The sequence below is a fragment of the Lithobates pipiens genome, unplaced genomic scaffold (genome assembly GCF_037356315.1).
Source record: "Lithobates pipiens isolate NorthernLeopardFrog02 unplaced genomic scaffold, aLitPip1_a1.2 Scaffold_18, whole genome shotgun sequence".
NCBI classification, from domain to species: Eukaryota; Metazoa; Chordata; class Amphibia; order Anura; family Ranidae; genus Lithobates; species Lithobates pipiens.
Window position 1 is genome coordinate 280,580,355 of NW_027507758.1, and position 21,078 is coordinate 280,601,432.

Sequence of the window (21,078 nt, forward strand, 5' to 3'; positions counted from 1 at the left end):
CATCACTTGCCACGTCACTTGCCACGTCACCTGCCACAAGTTTTGGATTGTCCACTTGCCACGTCACTTGCCACGTCAGCTGCCACGTCACTTGCCACATCACCTGCCACGTCACCTGCCACATCACCTGCCACGTCACCTGCCACATCACCTGCCACGTCACCTGCCACAAGTTGTGGATTGTCCACTTGCCACATCACTTGCCACATCACCTGCCACGTCACTTGCCACGAGATGTGGATTGTCCACTTGCCATGTCACTTGCCACGTCACCTGCCACGTCACTTGCCACGTCAGCTGCCACGACACTTGCCACAAGATGTGGATTGTCCACTTGTCACATCACCTGCCACATCACTTGCCACATCAACTGCCACGTCACCTGCCACAAGTTGTGGATTGTCCACTTGCCACGTCACTTGCCACATCACCTGCCACGTCACTTGCCACAAGCTGTGGATTGTCCACTTGCCACGTGACTTGCCACATCACCTGCCACGTCACTTGCCACATCACCTGCAACAAGTTGTGGATTGTCTACTTGCCGCGTCACTTGCCACATCACCTGCCACGTCACTTGCCACGTCACCTGCCACAAGTTGTGGATTGTTCACTTGCCACGTCACCTGCCACGTCACCTGCCACAAGTTGTGGATTGTCCACTTGCCACGTCACTTGCCACAAGCTGTGGATTGTCCACTTGCCACATCACTTGCCACGTCACCTGCCACGTCACTTGCCACGTCACCTGCCACAAGTTTTGGATTGTCCACTTGCCACGTCACTTGCCACGTCAGCTGCCACGTCACTTGCCACATCACCTGCCACGTCACCTGCCACATCACCTGCCACGTCACCTGCCACATCACCTGCCACGTCACCTGCCACAAGTTGTGGATTGTCCACTTGCCACATCACTTGCCACATCACCTGCCACGTCACTTGCCACGAGATGTGGATTGTCCACTTGCCATGTCACTTGCCACGTCACCTGCCACGTCACTTGCCACGTCAGCTGCCACGACACTTGCCACAAGATGTGGATTGTCCACTTGTCACATCACCTGCCACATCACTTGCCACATCAACTGCCACGTCACCTGCCACAAGTTGTGGATTGTCCACTTGCCACGTCACTTGCCACATCACCTGCCACGTCACTTGCCACAAGCTGTGGATTGTCCACTTGCCACGTGACTTGCCACATCACCTGCCACGTCACTTGCCACATCACCTGCAACAAGTTGTGGATTGTCTACTTGCCGCGTCACTTGCCACATCACCTGCCACGTCACTTGCCACGTCACCTGCCACAAGTTGTGGATTGTTCACTTGCCACGTCACCTGCCACAAGTTGTGGATTGTCCACTTGCCACGTCACTTGCCACAAGCTGTGGATTGTCCACTTGCCACATCACTTGCCACGTCACCTGCCACGTCACTTGCCACGTCACCTGCCACAAGTTTTGGATTGTCCACTTGCCACGTCACTTGCCATGTCAGCTGCCACGTCACTTGCCACATCACCTGCCACAAGTTGTGGATTGCCCACTTGCCACGTCACTTGCCACATCACCTGTCACGTCACTTGCCACGAGATGTGGATTGTCCACTTGCCATGTCACTTGCCACGTCACCTGCCACGTCACTTGCCACGTCAGCTGCCACGTCACTTGCCACAAGATGTGGATTGTCCACTTGTCACATCACCTGCCACATCACTTGCCACATCACCTGCCACGTCACCTGCCACAAGTTGTGGATTGTCCACTTGCCACGTCACTTGCCACATCACCTGCCACGTCACTTGCCACAAGATGTGGATTGTCCACTTTCCACGTCACCTGCCATGCCATCTGCCACAAGTTGTGGATTGTCCACTTACCACGTCACCAGCCACATCACCTGCCACAAGTTGTGGATTGTCCACTTGCCACACCACTTTCCACGTCACCTGCCACGTCACCTGCCACAAGATGTGGATTGTCCACTTGCCACGTCACCAGCCACAAGTTGTGGAATGTCCACTTGCCACGTCCCTTGCCACGTCCCCTGCCACGTCACCTGCCACAAGTGGATTGTCCACTTGCCACATCACTTGCCACATCACCTGCCACAAGTTGTGGATTGTCCACTTGCCACGTCACCTGACACAAGTTGTGGATTGTCCACTCGCCACGTCACTTGCCACATCCCCTGCCACAAGTGGATTGTCCACTTGCCACATCACTTGCCCCATCACCTGCCACAAGTTGTGGATTGTCCACTTGCCACGTCACCTGACACAAGTTGTGGATTGTCCACTCGCCACGTCACTTGCCACGTCCCCTGCCACAAGTGGATTGTCCACTTGCCACGTCACTTGCCACGTCACCTGCCACAAGTTGTGGATTGTCCACTTGCCACGTCACTTGCCACATCCCCTGCCACAAGTGGATTGTCCACTTGCCACATCACTTGCCCCATCACCTGCCACAAGTTGTGGATTGTCCACTTGCCACGTCACCTGACACAAGTTGTGGATTGTCCACTCGCCACGTCACTTGCCACATCACCTGCCACAAGTGGATTGTCCACTTGCCACGTCACTTGCCACGTCCCCTGCCACAAGTGGATTGTCCACTTGCCACGTCACTTGCCACGTCACCTGCCACAAGTTATGGATTGTCCACTTGCCACGTCACATGCCAGTCACCTGCCACAAGTTGTTGATTTTCCACTTGCCACGTCACCTGCCAAGTCACTTGCCGCGTCACCTGCCAGGTCACTTGCCACGTCACCTGCCACAAGTTGTGGATTGTCCACTTTCCACGTCACTTGCCACTTCACCTGCCACGTCACTTGCCACAAGTTGTGGATTGTCCACTTGCCACATCACTTGCCACCTGCCATGTCACTTGCCACAAGTTGTGGATTGTCCACTTGCCACGTCACTTGCCACAAGTTGTGGATTGTCCACTTGCAATTGCAATTGTTTAAAATATTTTTCTAATGGTTTTTCATCATTTTCAATCATTTTTGAGATTTTTAATGTAAAAAAAAAGGTCACCTTTAAAAACGCATATAAACGCAAACGCGGCTAAACGCGGGTGCCGCGTTTAGCCGCGTTTAGCCGCGTTTTGCGTCTGAAACGCAGAAATTTTTGTTTCTGAACGCATTTTTTTGCTTCTGGAAAAACGAGATTAAACGCAACTGCATATAAACGGAAAAAAACGAGACTGTGTGCATGGACACATAGGATAACATTGAATGAGTTCAGGTGCAGTTGAAAAAACTGTCCAACTGCATCTGAACGCGCGTTTAACTGCGTCTCGTGTGCATGAGGCCTTAAAGTTTTTACCTTGTAAGTGGATTCCACTATATAAGGTTTAATGGAAAACATAATATACAATTGTGCAGTTTTAATAAGTAATATTTTATATATTACAGATATTTATACACAGTTATATTTTATATATGCCTTATATAATATACACTATATGACTAACGTGCACCCATCTGTGAATTTGTTAGCCATCACATTCCAAAACCATGAACATTAATATTGGGTGGGCCTCCCCTGTATGACTATAACCAGCCTCCACTATTCAGAGAGATTTTTTATTTATTTTTTATAAGATTCTGTATCTGCAGGAATTTGTGCCAAGTCAGCCATAAGAGCATTTTGTGAGGTCAGGTACCGATGTTGGATTAGAACTGGCTCACAATCTGCATTCCAATTCATCCTAAATGTGGTCAGTAGGGTTTAGGTCAGGGCTCGTTGTAGGCCACTCAAGTTCTTCCATACCAAACTTATCAAACAGCTTTTACATAGTATCTTGAAAAAGTATTCACACCCCTTGAAATATTCCACATTTTGTCACGTTACAACCAAAAACATAAATAGATGTTTTTGGTTGTAACATAGACTTGAAAATTGCCATTTACAGACACTCAATCTGACAGAGCTTGAGCTATTTTGCAAAGAAGAATAGGCAAAAATGTTACTCTCTAGATGTGCAAAGCTAGTAGAGACATCCCCAAAGGACTTGAAGCTGTAATTGCAGTTAAAGGTGGTTCTACAAAGTATTGACTCAGGGGGGCTGAATACAAATACAAGCCAGACTTTTCAGATATTTATTTGTAAAAAAATGTATCATTTTCCTTCCACTTCACAATTATGTGCCACTTTGTGTTGGTCTATCACATAAAATTCCAATAAAATAAATTTATGTTTTTGGTTGTAACATGACAAATGTGGAAAATCTCAAGGGGTGTGAATACTTTTTCAAGGCACTGTAGACCTGGCTTTGTGCTCCGCTGGAGCAGTAAACAGCATTTCCCAAATTGTTCCCAAAAAGATTTAAAAAAAAACAATTTTATAGCTCCCTATAAATCTTTGTTAAACTTTAAATGTATTTTTTGTGCATTAATATGTTGTAGGCGGAGTCAGAGATGACTGATACTAGCTTTCATTTTGTTCAGATGGCATCTACATCCAAGGTTATTTTTTACATTACAGGTATTAGCAATTAAATTGGATATATTTAACACTGATTTATAAAAAATAAAAAAAAACATTTTTTTTTTCGAGTCTCTTAGTGAATGTAATCAATCAGCATCTTATATCCAGGCCCCATAGTGTTTAGCAGTAGGGGGACATGGTGGAGGAGGGAGGGGAGTGTCATTGTATCACTGTGTATACGCTTACATGTGTGACTCTATAGTCACATGGGCTGCACAGATATGAAAAAGGAGCAAAGGAGCTCAGTAGAAGACACCAGCTGGTCTACACAATCTCAGACAGCAGTGGGGACACAGAGAAGATGGGAGGGACAGCTGAAGGCAGAATCAACCAGGTATATTTCACTCTACACAAAACAAATTCTTTAGTGGCCTTGTGAGTATGAACACTCTATTACATGGGTCTTCAAACTATGGCCCTCCAGTTGTTCAGGAACTACAATTCCCATCATGCCTAGTCATGTCTGTGAATGTCAGAGTTTTACAATGCCTCATGGGATGTGTAGTTTCACAACAGCTAGAGGGCCGTAGTTTGAGGATCCCTGCTCTATTATATAGCATGTAATGAGAGATGTTCATAGTCTGGGTTTAACAGCACTTTAAGCCAGCGTAGGTCCAGACGAAGCTACGTGACACACCGTTGCAAAGCTCGTTGACGCCAGCATGGCCTGGAGACGCTGCTCGAGTGATCCCCCAGCCTAAACTGTACAGGTGATACAGGAAAGGATCGGTCAGCATACTTACACAGCGTGAGGAAGTGGTAATGTAGGAAATCATGACTACACAAGTATTTGTCTTTTGATAGACTTTACTGCTGTATATGAACTGCATGTTTCCTGCGCTGGTCCAATTTAGGTACAGCCACACATGAGTGATATGAGGTCAATGATGATACCGTGCAAACGATAACTATATTCAATGTAAACAATACTTTGTTCAAAGATACATAATAAATTAGCTATCAGTAAACTCTTTATTAATGGCCACTCTATACTTAAATCCGGCCCTCGTTAGATGTCCAGACTTTGTTCCAGCAGCAATATATTTTTCCAGGAACGTTAACTTCACAACAGGTATAATGACTTCTATATATCCATTTGATTTAATGTTCTATCCATTTAGAACATTGAAGGATGAATTAAATTGCCTTCCAGCTTGGAAATTACCTGGGACACTGGAAAATTAGTTAGCTATCATCAGTATCTGCTACCCTTCCACACCCCTGGGGGCCACACATGCATTGATTCCCTTAATATTTATTACCATTATTTGTAGTTTATTTTCATTTTTGACAGTTTGCCTGTAGGGCTTCACTGCATGTGTGGTGACATTGGCGCCCAGTCCGTTTTTTTGTCATTTGTTTGTTTTTGTCGCAGTGTTTGGTTGTTTTGTGCACCATACATCTTTATGTATTGCAGGTGCTTAAGCTATATGTTACCCATCAAGACCAGTTCTATACAGGTTCATTTTGCTGAGATAAATTTTAACTATTGTAGTTTTGATATTTAATAAAATATGTGGAAATTTTATTTTGTCTTGACCCTCTAGTACCCGCTACCACCTTACTAGCCATCTTTTTTTCTGGGTGAGGTCTCGTCTTTTGTGACCTCTCTTGGAATGTATTTTGTTTATGTTAGAAGAGTATGAGGGATGAATGTGAGGCAATTATGACACTACAAAGGTACCATCCCATATAAAACAATTACTGAATGAGAACAAAAATAGGGTGGGACTTAACATGTACAGTATCTCACAAAAATGAGTACACCCCTCACATATTTGTAAATATTTTATTATATCTTTTCATGTGACAACACTGAAGAAATTACACTTTGTTACAATGTAAAATAGTGAGTGTAGAGCTTGTATAACAGTGTAAATTTGCTGTCCCCTCAAAATTACTCAACACACAGCCATTAATGTCTAAACTGCTGGCAACAAAAGTTAGTACACCCCTAAGTGAAAATGTCCAAATTGGGCCCAAAGTATCAATATTTTGTGTATCCACCATTATTTCCCAGCACTGCCTTAACCCTTTGGGCATGGAGTTCACCAGAACTTCACAGATTGCCACTGGAGTACTCTTCCACTCCTCCATGATGACAGCTTTGAGCTGGTGGATGTTAGAGACCTTGCGCTACTCCATCTTCCGTTTGAGCATGCCCCATGGATGTTTGCTTAGGTCTGGAGATATGCTTGGCCAGTCTATCACCTTTATCCTCAGCTTCTTTAGCAGAGCAGTGGTCATCTTGGAGGTCCGTTTGGGGTCATTATCGTGTTGGAATACTGCCCTGCGGCCCAGTCTCTGAAGGGAGAGGATCAAGCTCTGCTTCAGTATGTCACAGTACATGTTGGTATTCATGGTTCCCTCAATGAACTGTTGTTCCCCAGTGCCGGAAGCACTCATGCAGCCCCAGACCATGACACTCCCACCACCATGCTTGACTGTAGGCAAGACACACTTGTCTTTGTACTCCTCACCTGGTTGCCGCCACGCACGCTTGACACCATCTGAACCAAATAAGTTTATTTTGGTCTCATCAGACCACAGGACATGGCTCCAGCAATCCATGTCCTTTGCTTGTCTTCAGCAAACTTCAGGCTTTCTTGTGCATCATGTTTGGAAGAGGCTTCCTTCTGGGGTGACAGCCATGCAGACCAATTTGGTGCGGTGTATGGTCGGAGCACTTCAACCTCTGCACCAATGCTGGCAGCACTCATATGTCTATTTCCCAAAGACAACCTCTAGATATGACGCTGAGCACATGCACTCAACTTATTTGGTTGACCATGGCGATGCTTGTTCTGAGTGGAACTTGTCCACTTAAGCCGCTGTATGGTCTTGGCCATCCTGCTGCAGCTCCTTTTCAGGGTCTTGGCAATCTTCTTTGAGTCTAGGCCATCTTTATGTAGAGCAACAATTATTTTTTTCAGATCCTCAGAGGGTTCTTTGCCATGAGGTTCCATGTTGAACTTCCAGTGACCAGTATGAGAGAATGAGAGTGATAACACCAAATTTAACACACCTGCTACCCATTCACTCCCGAGATCTTGTAACACTAACGAGTCACATGACATCGGTGAGGGAAAATGGCTAATTGGACCCAATTTGGACATTTTCACTTAGGGGTTTACTCACTTTTGTTGCCAGTGGTTTAGACAATAATGGCTGTGTTGAGTTGTTTTGAGGGGACAGCAAATTTACACTGTTTTACAAGATGTACACTCACTACTTTGCATTGTAGCAAAGTGTAATTTCTTCAGTGTTTTCACATGAAAAGATATAGTAAAATATTTACAAAAATGTGAGGGATGTACTCACTTTCGTGAGATACTGTACCTTGCAGGGTCTAATAAATACACATACCAAAAAGGCTTAAAAATGAACAAATCTTTCATTTCCAAATGGTTCGATTTTAAAAGGTTGAATACAACTGGTTAAAACCACAGTTACTGTAGGTCTATCCAGGATGTGCTGGTCCTGGCTGAAGAATCTAACAAACTGGCCTACGTGTTTCGAGGGGAGTCCCGCTTCACCAGGGCCTTAGATTGGAGCAAATTTGTACAAATACTGCAAAGATATACAAACATATTATTAACAAATACTGTATATAAACATTAGCAAATAATTATATTACCAAGAAATATTAAACATTACAAATTTTGAACAAACTGTGTCATGTTGCTTTCAAATTTTATAATGGTATCCTAATAGAACTTTTTACATACACCACAGCATGTCATTGGCAAAGAGAGTCGGCAGTGAGGACAAATTATCTCAAGTAAAATATAAGTATAAACATCTACATTCATACCTGGAAAACTACCAAGAAGACTGCTGATTCACCTGTGTAGTTTTTGTCAGCCAGCCCGGTGGAGGAGAAGCCTGGGGAGCCCCTGGGTATTGACTCTGTGTCCCCCGCAAGAGAAAACAGACTTCTATGTGATGATGGTGATAAAATAAACTTAGTGGTGATATAAGAGATATGTGGGCTAGTGAAGGAGAAGGTTAGAGGAAGGGATGGGGGATGGAAGGGAAAAGGAAAGGAGGGAGAGGGAAGGGGGGGGGGAAGGGGGAAAGAAGGGAAAAGGGGGGAAGAAAAAGAAAAGGGAGGAGGTAAAGAAGGGGGAGAGAGAAATGGATGGGGGGAGAAAGGGGAAGGGCAAGGGGAATGGGAAATACTAGTGGAAAGAAACAAAGGAAGGTGGGGAAAGGGGGGAGAGGGAAGGGAGAGGGAAACAAGAAGGCCAAGTAGGAAGGAAACATGGGAAGGAAAAAGGGGGGAAGGATACAGGGGGTGGGAGGGAGAAGGGGGGAAGAGGAAGGGAAGGGGGGAAGAGGAAGGTGGAGTGGGAATCAAGGAGATCTTACCTTAAACAATCAAAAGGGGCCAGACCTGGGTAAAAAGAGTGTCCCAAGTTACAAGAGGCAAAATTGAAGTGTGAATCAAGCCACACCTAAGCTTTTGCTTATCCTTGCAGCATAGATGGAACCGTGAAAAAACAATATGAAAACCAATAAAAGGCTATTTAAATCACTATAAATAAAGTGAACCCAGAAAGTAGAACTATACTGGAAATTCCATCCCCTTTAAAGGGTTCCTCACCTATATTAATGGCTTACTGGGTGTGCATACTTCCTCCTTCTGTGTATTTAAATGAATTAGCAGCCACATGTAAGCAGCCATGGGTGGAGGTATTTATATGTATAAGGGAGTCTGTTTTGAATTGCAAGGGGAGGGTGAAAGAATCACTGAGACAGCCCCCGTCGCCCGGATCACAAGTCTAGGAGGGCCATGTTGGATCCGGAGGGACGGAAGTGCGCTCATCTGTCCACTGACCTGCCAGTATGGGGTATAGACCAAAGTAGCGGTATACACCCCATAAAAGTCTCCCTCCAGTGCGTACCACACGCCAAGTGAGCGGTGTGGTGGGTCTCTCCTAGCTGATATGCTCAGAGGGAGAGACACCAGCATAGATGGAAGGGATAGGGGAATATAAATGATGTAACTAAGGAGGTGCATCTGGGTGCTTGCATTCCATATGGATGGAAATGGGTACCCAGAAATAACGTGGCTCAGAGGCCGCATCATGCCAGGATAGTGATGGAAAGTGTATTCCGTCCTGGAAGCGCCTCTGTGGGGTCTCGGATGTTACAGGGATAGAAAGTGAGGTGGATACTATAACCACATCAACACCTACGGACAATTGGCAGACACGGGCAGGGCCAAACCCACCATAACCGGCATGTTGACAAAATACTGCTAAAGAAAAAATCTAAATTAATCTCAACACATGAGAATGGGTTTAATTTGGGGTATCACTGCTAAGTTTATTTCATCACCATCATCACATAGGTCTCTGTTTTCTCTTGGGAGGAACACTGAGTTAATCCCCATGGGCTCCCCAAGCTTCTCCACTGGACTGACTGCCAAAACGACACAGGTGAATCAGCAGTCTTCTTGGTAGTTTTCTAGGTATGAATGTAGAGGTTAGAATATACAATTTGTTTAAACTTATATTTTACTTGAGATAATTTGCCCTCCCTGCCCACCCTCTTTGCCAATGACATGCTGCGGTGTATGTAACAAGCTCTGTTGGGATACCATTATAAATATTTAAAGCAACATGACTCTAAACACTTTTTAATGTTTAATATTTCTTGGTAATATAATTATTTGTTAATAATATGTTTGTATATATTTGCAGTATTTGTACAAAGTTGTGCTCCATTCTAAGCCCCTGATGAAGCGGGACTCCCTGCGAAATGCGTAGGCAAGTTTTTTCGATTCTTCAGCCAGGACCAGCACATCCTGGATAGACTAATGCCTTCTACACACGATCGGACTTTCCGACAACAAAACCATGTATTTTTGTTCGAAGGTTGTTGGCTCCAACTTCTCTTGCATACACACGGTCACACAAATGTTGGGCAACAATTACGAACATAGTGACGTACGTGATATCTCCATTACGAGTGCTAGTTTTACAAGACCGACCGCTTCCGGCTCGTACTTGATTCCAAGCATGCATGGACTTTTGTACGACGTACTTGTTTATACACGATCAGAAAGTCCGACAACAAAAATTTGTTGGCTGAAAATTTGAGAAAGTCTGACAACAAATGTGCCAACAAGCTCACATCCAACATTTGTTGTCAGAAAATCTGATCGTGTGTACGGGCATACAGTAACTGTGGTTTTAACCAGTTGTATTCAACTTTTTTAAATCTAACCATTTGTATATGGAAATTAAAGATTTGTTTCTTTTTTGAGCCTTTTTGGTATGTGTATTTATTAGACACGTTGAACCAACAATTGTCTATAGTATCTTTATATGTTGTAACATTAACAGTACCCTTTACTGGAAACACCTGAACCCAGTAATTTCTAGGAAAGTCCACATACTTTTGGCCAAATGTTTAGGTGTGATGGACTGGTGTCCAAAAATGTAACCATATAGTGATTTGTACACAGTACAGCATACTTTTTGTGAATAGTAAAAAACAGGTTTTTGTATGATTAGACTTTAGAGAAATATTTTAAATAACTACAAAGAAAAATTACTGATAATTACAAAACAATCAGTCACATCTAAATCAGATGCCAGGTTACAATAATCAAATCACCGACAGACTGATTCTGATTATTTGTGCTTTCCTCTAAAAATAAATAAGTAACCAGGTTGTTTACAGTTCAAACAGAATAAAATATATATAACCGAAAATGTATATATTTGCATTTAACATTTTAAGCAGCTAAGCACTACTTTTTCTTTTGCCTAAGTGGCAACCCTGTAGTGCATCTGCTGTCTGAAAACTACCAGTAACATGTTTTTTTGTTTTTTTTCCCCCCTGAATGACTGACAACTTAATCACTGGAAAAATTCACTGTGACAGAAAGGTTTCTAACCCGTCATCTCTCAGACTTGTAATCTAGCCATCACATCCTTTTTTCCTGCTGGGCAACTGCCCAGCCTTCTATACAGGAGACTTGTATGTTTTGTGCTGTATACTTCAGTGTAATAAAATGTTAAAATGAAAGATTACTATGTTATGAATGATGGTATATACCATCAATTAGTAAGAAAATTCTGCTTTGTAAAATGCCACTGACAATAAATCAGCCTTCGCTTCCAGAACAAACCAGGCAGTATAGTTATTAGGAACTTAGACACAGTCAGTGCTCACACACTAATTACCAAAATACTTGAGTGAATTCATTTTATGTGTCTCCTGTTATTACCACATTTAATAATTGATAATGTTGTAATGCATGCATTTACTAGATTAGGCATGCGAACAGGGAGCACAGTAAATGTGCCACACAATACTTTGCGGCAGTCCTTTTATAAGTATCCTTTAACATCTCCACATTTTTGTAGGCAGGCTGCCCTCTTAAAGAAGGACATGACTTTGATGCAGCTTAATTACTCTTCTTATTATACGATCATCTTGCTTCATTAATACACAAAGGTGACAGATCTTGACATCTGATATAAATAACAAGATTGCTGAAACCTCTTTAGAGAAGGATGTATGGGGTACTGTAAACATAGTTTCTCAACCAGTGACATCTGGACCTCCAGAGGGTACTTCTGGCAGGTTCAGCCGGTACATATGTCTGATAAAGTAAAACTTTAATAACAGTTTAATGTTTTAGTAACTGACACGTGCGATTTAAAGTCATACAGAGTGATTTGTTATGGTTATATAATTGCAAAAGGGAATATCTGGGAACTATATGCAGATAATTAAAGGGTACTAGCAATACATTTACATGTCAAAAAGAAACTTGAGTCAACCTATATCAGAGGTTACTTGTTAAGGAATGGCTCTTCTAAAAAGGGTATGCTAAGCAGCACTTCAGTAAAATTGGATTAAGGGCACTATTAAATTGTTAAGCAGTTTTGCCAGCCAGGTTGACATACAGAATCTCACAAAAGTGAGTACACCCCTCACATTTTTGTAAATATTTTATTCTATCTTTTCATGTGACAACACTGAAGAAATGACGCTTTGCTACAATGTAGTGAGTATTCAGCTTGTATAACAGTGTAAATGTGCTGTCCCCTAGGTATTAGGTATCCTCTGTAACTCTAAACTGGTAACTGATAAAAATGTTTAAAGCTCCCCTATGGAGATTTTTAAATACCTTAGTTTGTCGCCAGTGTGCACAATTTTAAACTGTAACATGTTAGATATCTATTTACTCTTTCACATGATACAAAGAAATTGGGTTAACGTTACTGTTTTTTTATTTTTTATTTAGTGAAGTGTATTTTTTTCCAAAAAAATTGCGTTTGAAAGACCACTGCGCAAATGCATGGCATAAAATATTGCCACGACCACCAAAGTTGCAATGACCATCATTGTATTCCCTAGGGTGTCTGCTAAAATAAAATATGTAATGTTTGGGGGCTCTGAGTAATTTTCTAGCCAAAAAATGCTGATTTTTACATGTAAGACAGGAGTGCCAGAATAGTCCCGCTATGGAAGTGGTTACGTGGCTAAACATGTACCCTTAATAAGGAATGTATTTCTCTGACTCTGACAACTGAATCTGCTCCAGTTGCTCCCATGGTTTCAAAGGTCTCCTGAATTTCAGGTGTATCAGTAGAACTGTCTTTTGTTCAGGCACAGCCACTTCCATTGATGCATCATAAAATTCAAATCCTATTTTCAACTTTTTCAACAAGTTTTGTGAAAAAAATTTCTATGTCCTCTAACATCAAGTGGTCTATCTGCAAGAATATCGAGATATTTTGCCAATCATATGACCAATATGTGGTGTACCATACAGGTAATAAAACCATATACATTAAGACACTTTATTTTACAACCAGTCAGTGGTCCAGGTGTCTTCTATTTCTTATAATAAATTAATCTAAAAAAAAGTTTGGGCTTTTGTTGTGAATCATACCATTAGACCATATGATGTACAAGATATTTTCACATAGTAATCTTGGATACTAAAAGAAGATAAAGTCTCTGGCTGAAGTCTCTGCCAAAAATATTTGTTGAAAAGTCCAGCTTGGTGGGTCAAATCCATACGGTGACAAGTCCAATTGGGCAATATCCATGTTAGGGCCCTTTCACACTGATCCACTTTTGGTTTGTTCAACTTGACCTACAATGGAAGGTGCCTTTTTGGTGCACCAAAAGATGCAGCATTTAAGACTTTTCTTAACCCAGAGCACCTGCAGTGGGAACAGTTACCTAGGATTTAATGGGGAATAGTTTTCATACGCTTTTGTTACCCTAGAAAAGAACCAAAATATCGCATCAGTTTGAAAGGAGCCTTATTCTTATAAAACAGTAGCATTTGAAGTTCTTGGAACAATGAAACCACCTTGAATGGCATTATCTTATGAATGCTTATCTATTCTATCCCTGCCTATTGTTTTTTATATACACAAAATATTTCTCATCTGCCTTGATGCTTCGTTTCATTTCCCCTCCCCTATTTATCATTGCTGACTGAAATGGGTCATACAAGTTAAATCATTCAGAAGTGATAACTCTCATCTGGATTTTACTTGTCATTTTTTTTTTTTAAAGGCTTGGGAAGGTAGCCTTAGTTCTGTGTGATGTTAGTATGTGATCAGCTGACTCTTTACAATGTTGTGTTTGCTTCACATATACAATGTGTTTGTGTGTGTATATATGTGTGTGTGTGTGTGTGTGTGTATATATATATATATAGATAGATAGATAGATAGATAGATAGATAGATAGATAGATACTAACATCTGGCAGACATATTGTGTTTCTCCAAATAATCTGCCCTCTGTTTTAGTCTCCAGTCTTTACAGCATTCTCACGCTTTATGTGTCTATATCCAGCTACCTTACCCCTGGTCGTCATTGTTTTCTTTTCCCCTCAACCTTTCCAAGCATGACTTTAAGCTGTCATGAGCAGCCCCTTGTATTGAATTGTATTGCAACAGTACTGTCTCTCTGTTTTGTAAAGAGCTGTGCAGATTGTTGGCATTATCACCAATAACATTTTGATCATTATGATCACCCTCCATAACCCATCAAAGCATGGACTCCACTAGACCTCTGAAGGTATGCCGTGGTGTCTGGCACCAATCTGTCAGCAGCAGATTCTTTAAAGTGGATGTAAACCCTCTCCTATACCCTGTGAAGTGAACAGCCTCAGATGATACACAGGGATGAAGCAAATCCTCCTACATAAGTTCTACATGTATATCTGCTGTCTTCAGCATGTATTATTCTTTAGTATTCTTACATCGTGTTAGAATTTTTACTTCCTCATTCAGCAGTAGGAGTGTAGGCTGGGCATACACTGTGTCACAGCTGATTGGAAGAAAGGCACACCCCCACCTCCACATAGGCAGAAGAACAAAAATACTTTAAGAGCTGTGCTGTGACAGGACAAGCTGTCTGCTAACCTATTTATAGTACCCATGCCGACACACATTTCAGACTGGTTTTATCTCCCGTCTTGGAGAACTTGTCAGAAATTTTCATGCTGCTAACATAGGAACGAAACAGCAGAAAGAAACAGGACTCAGGGCTTTGGAGAGAGATGAGTAAACACTACAGATATACAGTCAGGTCCATATATATTTTGACACAGGCACAATTTTTTTTTCAAGTATTTACCAAAACATATTCAAGCTATAGTTATATAATGGATATACGCTGAAAGTAATTGGACAATTGAATCAAAAGCTGTTTCATGGCCAGGTGCAGGCTACTCCTTTGTTATTTATTCATCATTTAAGCAGGTAAAAGGTCTGGAGTTGATTCTAAGTGGGGTATTTGCATTTGAAATCTATTGCTGTAAACCTACATCATGCGTTCAAAGGAGTTGTCCATGCAAGTGAAACGGGCCATTTTGAGGCTTCAAAAACTAAACAAATCCATCAGAGAGATAGCAGCAACATTAGGAGTGGCCAAATCAACATTTTTGTACATTCTGAGGAAAGAAGAATGCACTCGTGAGCTCAGCAACATAAAAATGCCTGGACGTCCACAGAAGATAACAGTGGTGGATGATCGCAGGATCTTCTCTATGGTAAATAAAAACCCATTCACAACATCCAGACAAGTGAAGGACACAGGAGGTGGGTGTATCATTGTCAAAGTCTACACCCAAGAGAAGACTTCACGAGCGCAAATACAGAGGGTTCACCACAAGGTGCAAACCCTTCATAATCCTGAAGAATGAAAAAAGCCAGATTAGACCAAAAAACATCTAAAAAAAGACAGTTCTGGAAAAGCATTCTTTGGACGGATGAAACTAAGATTAAATCTGTACCAGAATGACGGGAAGAAAAAAGTGTGGAGAAGGCTTGGAACAGCTCATGATTCAAAGCACATAATGTCATCTGTAAAACATGGTGGAGGCAGTGTGATGGCATGGGCATTCATGGCTTCCAGTGGCACTGGGTCATTGCTATTTATTGATGATATGACAGAAGACAGAAGCAGCTGGATGAATTCTACAGTGTTTAGAGATATACTTTCAGCCCAATGCAGCAAAGTTGATTGGATGTCACGTCACAGTACAGGATGATGGACAATGATCCAAAGCACACTGCAAAAGTGACCCAGGAGCTTTTGTAGGAAAATAAGTGGAATATTCTACAATGGCCGAGTCTATCACCTAATCTCAACCCAATTGAACATGCATTTCACTTGCTGAAGGCAAAACTAAAGGCAGAAAGACCCACAAATGTAGAACAACTGAAGACCGCTGCAATTAAAGCCTGGCAAAGCATCAGAAAGGAGGAAATCCAGTCTTTTAGTAATGCCCATGGGTTCCTGACTTCAGGCAGTCTTTGCCAGTAAAGGATTCTTAACAAAATATTAAAAATGAACATTTTATTAATGATTATATTCATTTGTCCAATTACATTTGAGCCCCTGAAAATGGGGGGACTGTGTATAAAAATGGTTGCAGTTCCTAACATTTGTACTTGATACTTTCAACCCCTTGAATTAAAGCTGAAAGTCTGCACTTTAAATAATTTGGATTGTTTCATTTAAATTTTATTCTGGTGGCATCCAGAGCCAAAAGAATGAAAATTGTGCCTGTGTCCAAATATATATGGACCTAACTGTATGTGCGTAGGTCAAATTCATGAATCGGGTTTACATTCACTTTAGGTCTTGCAAGTTAAGCTGGGTCCTTCATGGGTCATACTTATTTTTCCAGCACATTCCAGAGATACTTGATTGGATTGAGATCTGGAGAATTTGGAGAACAACTTGTGTTCCTCAAACCATGCTTGATTTCATCAGACCAGTTCACCTTCTTCCATTGCTTCATGGCCCAGTTCTGATGCTCGCATGCCCATTGTAGGCGCTTTTGGCTGTTGGCACAGGTCTGCTTGGGCACCCTAGCTGATCTGCAGCTATGCAGACCAATACACAACACAATTCAATGCCATGTGTTTTTGATACCTTTCTATTAGAAGCAGCATTATTTTTTTCAGCAATTTGAGCTACAGTAGCTCTTCTGTTGGATCAGACTACATGAGCCAGCCTTTGCTAACCATGTTCATCAATAAGCCATGGCCAGCCATGACACTGTCCTTTTTTAACATTGTTACAAAATAATCAATGTGTTTCACTTTACGTGTCTGTGGTCATAATGTTATGGCTGATCAGTGTAAATCCTTTATAATAATAATAATTATAATTGTCTTTTCCAGTGAGTTGCTTCCTCCATATGACCAAAATAAACTTCAGTTTAGTAATCTGGGCTTCTAGTGAATGGTTGGGCCTAATGTGTTGTCTGTAAACCTTCTAAATAAAGCATAAAAGGGACAAAAGGTTTAAATAATACCTAGGCTAAAACATTTGAAAATGTACTGGAGCTGGGCTAATTAGACATATATACTGGCCTTTGTCTAATATGGAGATGTATGTTTCTGTTTGAAGTGCCTCAAGGAGATATGAGGATTTAACCTGACATTTCAAGCTTACTGACTTTCAGGGTTTCCTTCTGTGTGTTAATAAATCATAGATGTTGAATCACAGAATGAAAGTTTTAATTATATGTCTATGCATTTAAGCATAGGGAACAGAAGTAGAAAAAAAAAGTTTGTTTTAGGCTGATTGATGGGTCTAACAACTGATGCATGGGTGAGTACTTACATAAAGTGTTTGCCTTGTCTCCTTCTTTACAGAAGATCAATGAAGCGAAGCAGACCCAACGTGAATGTTATGAGAAGGAACTGATTAACCTGCGCATCAAATTTGAGGAGGAGACGTTACAGCTAAAAGAAGCTCATGCAAAGATGTTAGAAGAGATGTCATGGAAACATCAAGCAGCGCTTGAGGCAGCACAAAGCTCTACAAATAAGGAGAAGAAGAAGCTACAGATGGTGAGTCACTGGGAATGCAGACACAATTCTTAATTCTTTGCCACTGCATCTTAGGTAGCAGTAAAATGCCCGTTTTACAGTTTTTTAATGGTTTCAGTTGTGAGTTATAGGCAAATCTATCAGCAACCAGGTTCTTTTATTTTAACATTTGATGGCATGATCAGTAAGGTAGTGCAAAGTGCTATGGTAATATGCAGTAACCTACAGCAACCAATCACATTTTCATCAGTAAAAAAATTCAGAGGGGTTGCTTTAACTTGCCACATTTTACATATCATTATTTGATGCACTGCTTTAATAAGTAAGCAAAATCTTTTCATTAATGGTAACACAGAAAAATAATATCACAACCCAGATATATGTTTGTTCCCCATTCACACTTGAGCAGGTGTTTTTATTTGAGAGTTTTGCAAAAATATTACAAGCGTTTTAAAAGCTCTTTAAAAGCATTTTACCTGTGTATTCAAGGTTCAGGGTTTTTTACTTTAGCCAATAGAATGCTCTAGGAGGGAGGAAATTAGGATTGGACAGCTGTTGTTTTGCCAGAAAACATGCAATAAAACACTCATAAAACTTGTAAAATGCTCGTGTTGAGAATTTTTCAGGTATTCCTATTGAAGTTAGTGGGGCCATTCTGCCTCCAATCTCCAGTGTATTTTTGTGAGCGACAATTAATTTACCTAAACCACTTCAGCCCTGGACCAATTTACAGCCTAAGGACCAGAGGTCTTTTTACAATTTCGCACTGCACTGCTTTAACTGGTAATTGCGCAGTCATGCAATGTTGTATCCAAACGAAATTTGCGTCCTTTTCTTTCCACAAATAGAGCTTTCTTTTGATGGTATTTGATTGCCTCTGCGATTTTTACTTTTTGCGATATACATGGAAAAAGACCGAAAATTTCGAGAAAAAAATATATTTTCTACTTTTTGTTATAAGAAAAATCGAATAAACTCAATTTTAGTCATACATTTAAGGAAAAATGTATTCAGCCACATGTCTTTAGTAAAAAAAATGTCAATAAACGTATATTTATTGGTTTGCGCAAAAGTTATAGCGTCTACAAACTAGAGTACATTTTCTGGAATTTACACAGCTTTTAATTTATGACTGCCTATCTCATTTCTTGAGGTGCTAAAATGGCAGGGCAGTACAACCCCCCCCCCCCAAATTACCCCATTTTGGAAAGTAGACACCCCAAGTCCCAAGTGATTGAATAATGACACAAAAAAAGAAGTTTACAAAAAGTTGTCACTAAATGATATATTGCTCACACATGCCATAGTTATATGTGGAATTGCACCCCAAAATATATTCTGCTGCTTCTCCTGAGTACGGGGATACCACATATGTGGGACTTTTTGGGAGTCTAGCCGCGTACGGCACCCCGAAAACCAATCACTGCCTTCAGGATTTCTAAGGGTGCAAATTTTTGATTTCACTCCTCACTACCTATCACAGTTTCGAAGGCCATAAAATGCCAAAATAGCACAAAACCCCCCCCCCAAATGACCCCATTTTGGAAAGTAGACACCCCAAGCTATTTACTGAGAGGCATGTTGAGTCCATGAAATATTTTATATTTTGCCACAAGTTGCAGGAATATAAAAAAAAATTATTTTTTTTGCACAAAGTTGTCACTAAATGATATATTGCTCACACATGCTAAGGGCATACGTGAAATTACACCCCAAAATAAATTCTGCTGCTTCTCCCGAGTACGGGGATACCACATGTGGGGGACTTTTTGGGAGTCTAGCCATGTACGGGACCCCGAAAACCAAGCACTGCCTTCGGGATTTAAATATAAAACGCTACAAAAAAAAACCTGTTAGCGATTGCAGGGATCAGGCCTGACTCTGCAAACGCTGCAGTTATGTGTTTAGTGTTTTGTAAGTGACAGTGATCGATCGATACTGCACTTGGGTGGGCTGGGCGGAGGGGCAAAATGCTGGTGCCAGCAGGTATCTGGGCTGATCCCGCTAACAATGCGTTTTTTTGGAACCCTAAACTGCTGGGGACGCTAGTATAGATCTGATCAGATCAGATATTGATCTGTTCAGATTCTATACCACTACGGGAGGTGTATGCTTTGCGCCTGGGTGTTAGCAGTACTGGCACCAACCTAGCGCTGCCTGGGGCGACGCAGACCCTGACCCTAAAACCTAATTGATATCACCCACCGGGTGATCAGGGGGTTAAACCTTTATTGGGTAATAAATGGTGGGTGCCCTGATGCTATAAAAAGCAAACTAACCAGAGTTACCCGTAACACTTATACGGTGATCACTGGTGAAAGGCTTAACTAGGGGCAATCAGGGGGTTAAAATCTTTATTAGGTAGTGAATGAGGGTCCCTGGCGCTATATAAAAACCTGACGGGGAACCTAAATAACTAACTGGCTAACCAGCGCTATAAAAACCTGGCGGTGAACCTAAAAAAATAACTAGCTACCTAGCGGCACTAGTGACACTAATGCAGCGATCAGAAAAATGATCGCTTAGTGACACTGGCAAAAGGGGGTGAAAGGGTTAACTAGGGGCAATCAGGGGGTTAAAACCATTATTGGGTAGTATATCGGGGTACCTAGCGCTATAAAAACCTGGCGGTGAACCTAAAAAATAACTAGCTACTTAGCGGCACCAGTGACACTAATACAGCGATCAGAAAAACGATCGCTTAGTGACACTTGCAAAAGGAGGTGAAAGGGTTAAAGCTAGGGGCAATCAGGGGGTTAAACCTTTATTGGGGGTGGTAGGGGGCTACCCTGGACCTAACACTAACTGCCTTGACAGTTTTTACTTTTAAAACTGACACTGAATGCAGTGATCAGAAAATAAATGATCACTGCAATCAGGGACACTGTGACTGGGAGGGGGTGGGGGGGCGGGGGCTGGGATCGGGGAGTGGGGTTTGTGTGCCTATGTGTGCCTACATGTCAGCGTAGTGTTGGTGCAAACTTACTTTCACTCTTCTCCTCGTAATCCGGTCAAAAAGACCGCCCCGAGGAGAATGACATCACTTCCTCCCTGCCTGTGTTTACTATACACAGCGGGGGAAGCTTCTCACTCGCCAGGAGTGATCGAGAGGGGATGGCCAGAAACCAATGTCCATCCCCTCATCCCGGATCGCTCCTGAAGCGAAACGGACCGCCGCATTCAGCGGGAGGGGGTCCGATCGGACCCCCCACCCGCTGGAAGGCAAGCATGTACA

The 21,078-nt window shown here is 41.9% G+C and overlaps 1 protein-coding gene across 6 annotated transcripts in view; it reads left to right on the forward strand.

Moving 5' to 3' along the window:
- Window positions 1-21,078, forward strand: part of FAM184A (family with sequence similarity 184 member A) — a 300,376-nt gene that overhangs the window by 184,384 nt on the left and 94,914 nt on the right. For all 6 annotated transcript variants that reach the window (XM_077487031.1, XM_077487035.1, XM_077487036.1 and 3 more), the window contains exon 6: window positions 17,667-17,864. In XM_077487031.1, the coding sequence (XP_077343157.1) occupies window positions 17,667-17,864 (198 nt within the window). The remainder of the gene's footprint in view (window positions 1-17,666; window positions 17,865-21,078) is intronic.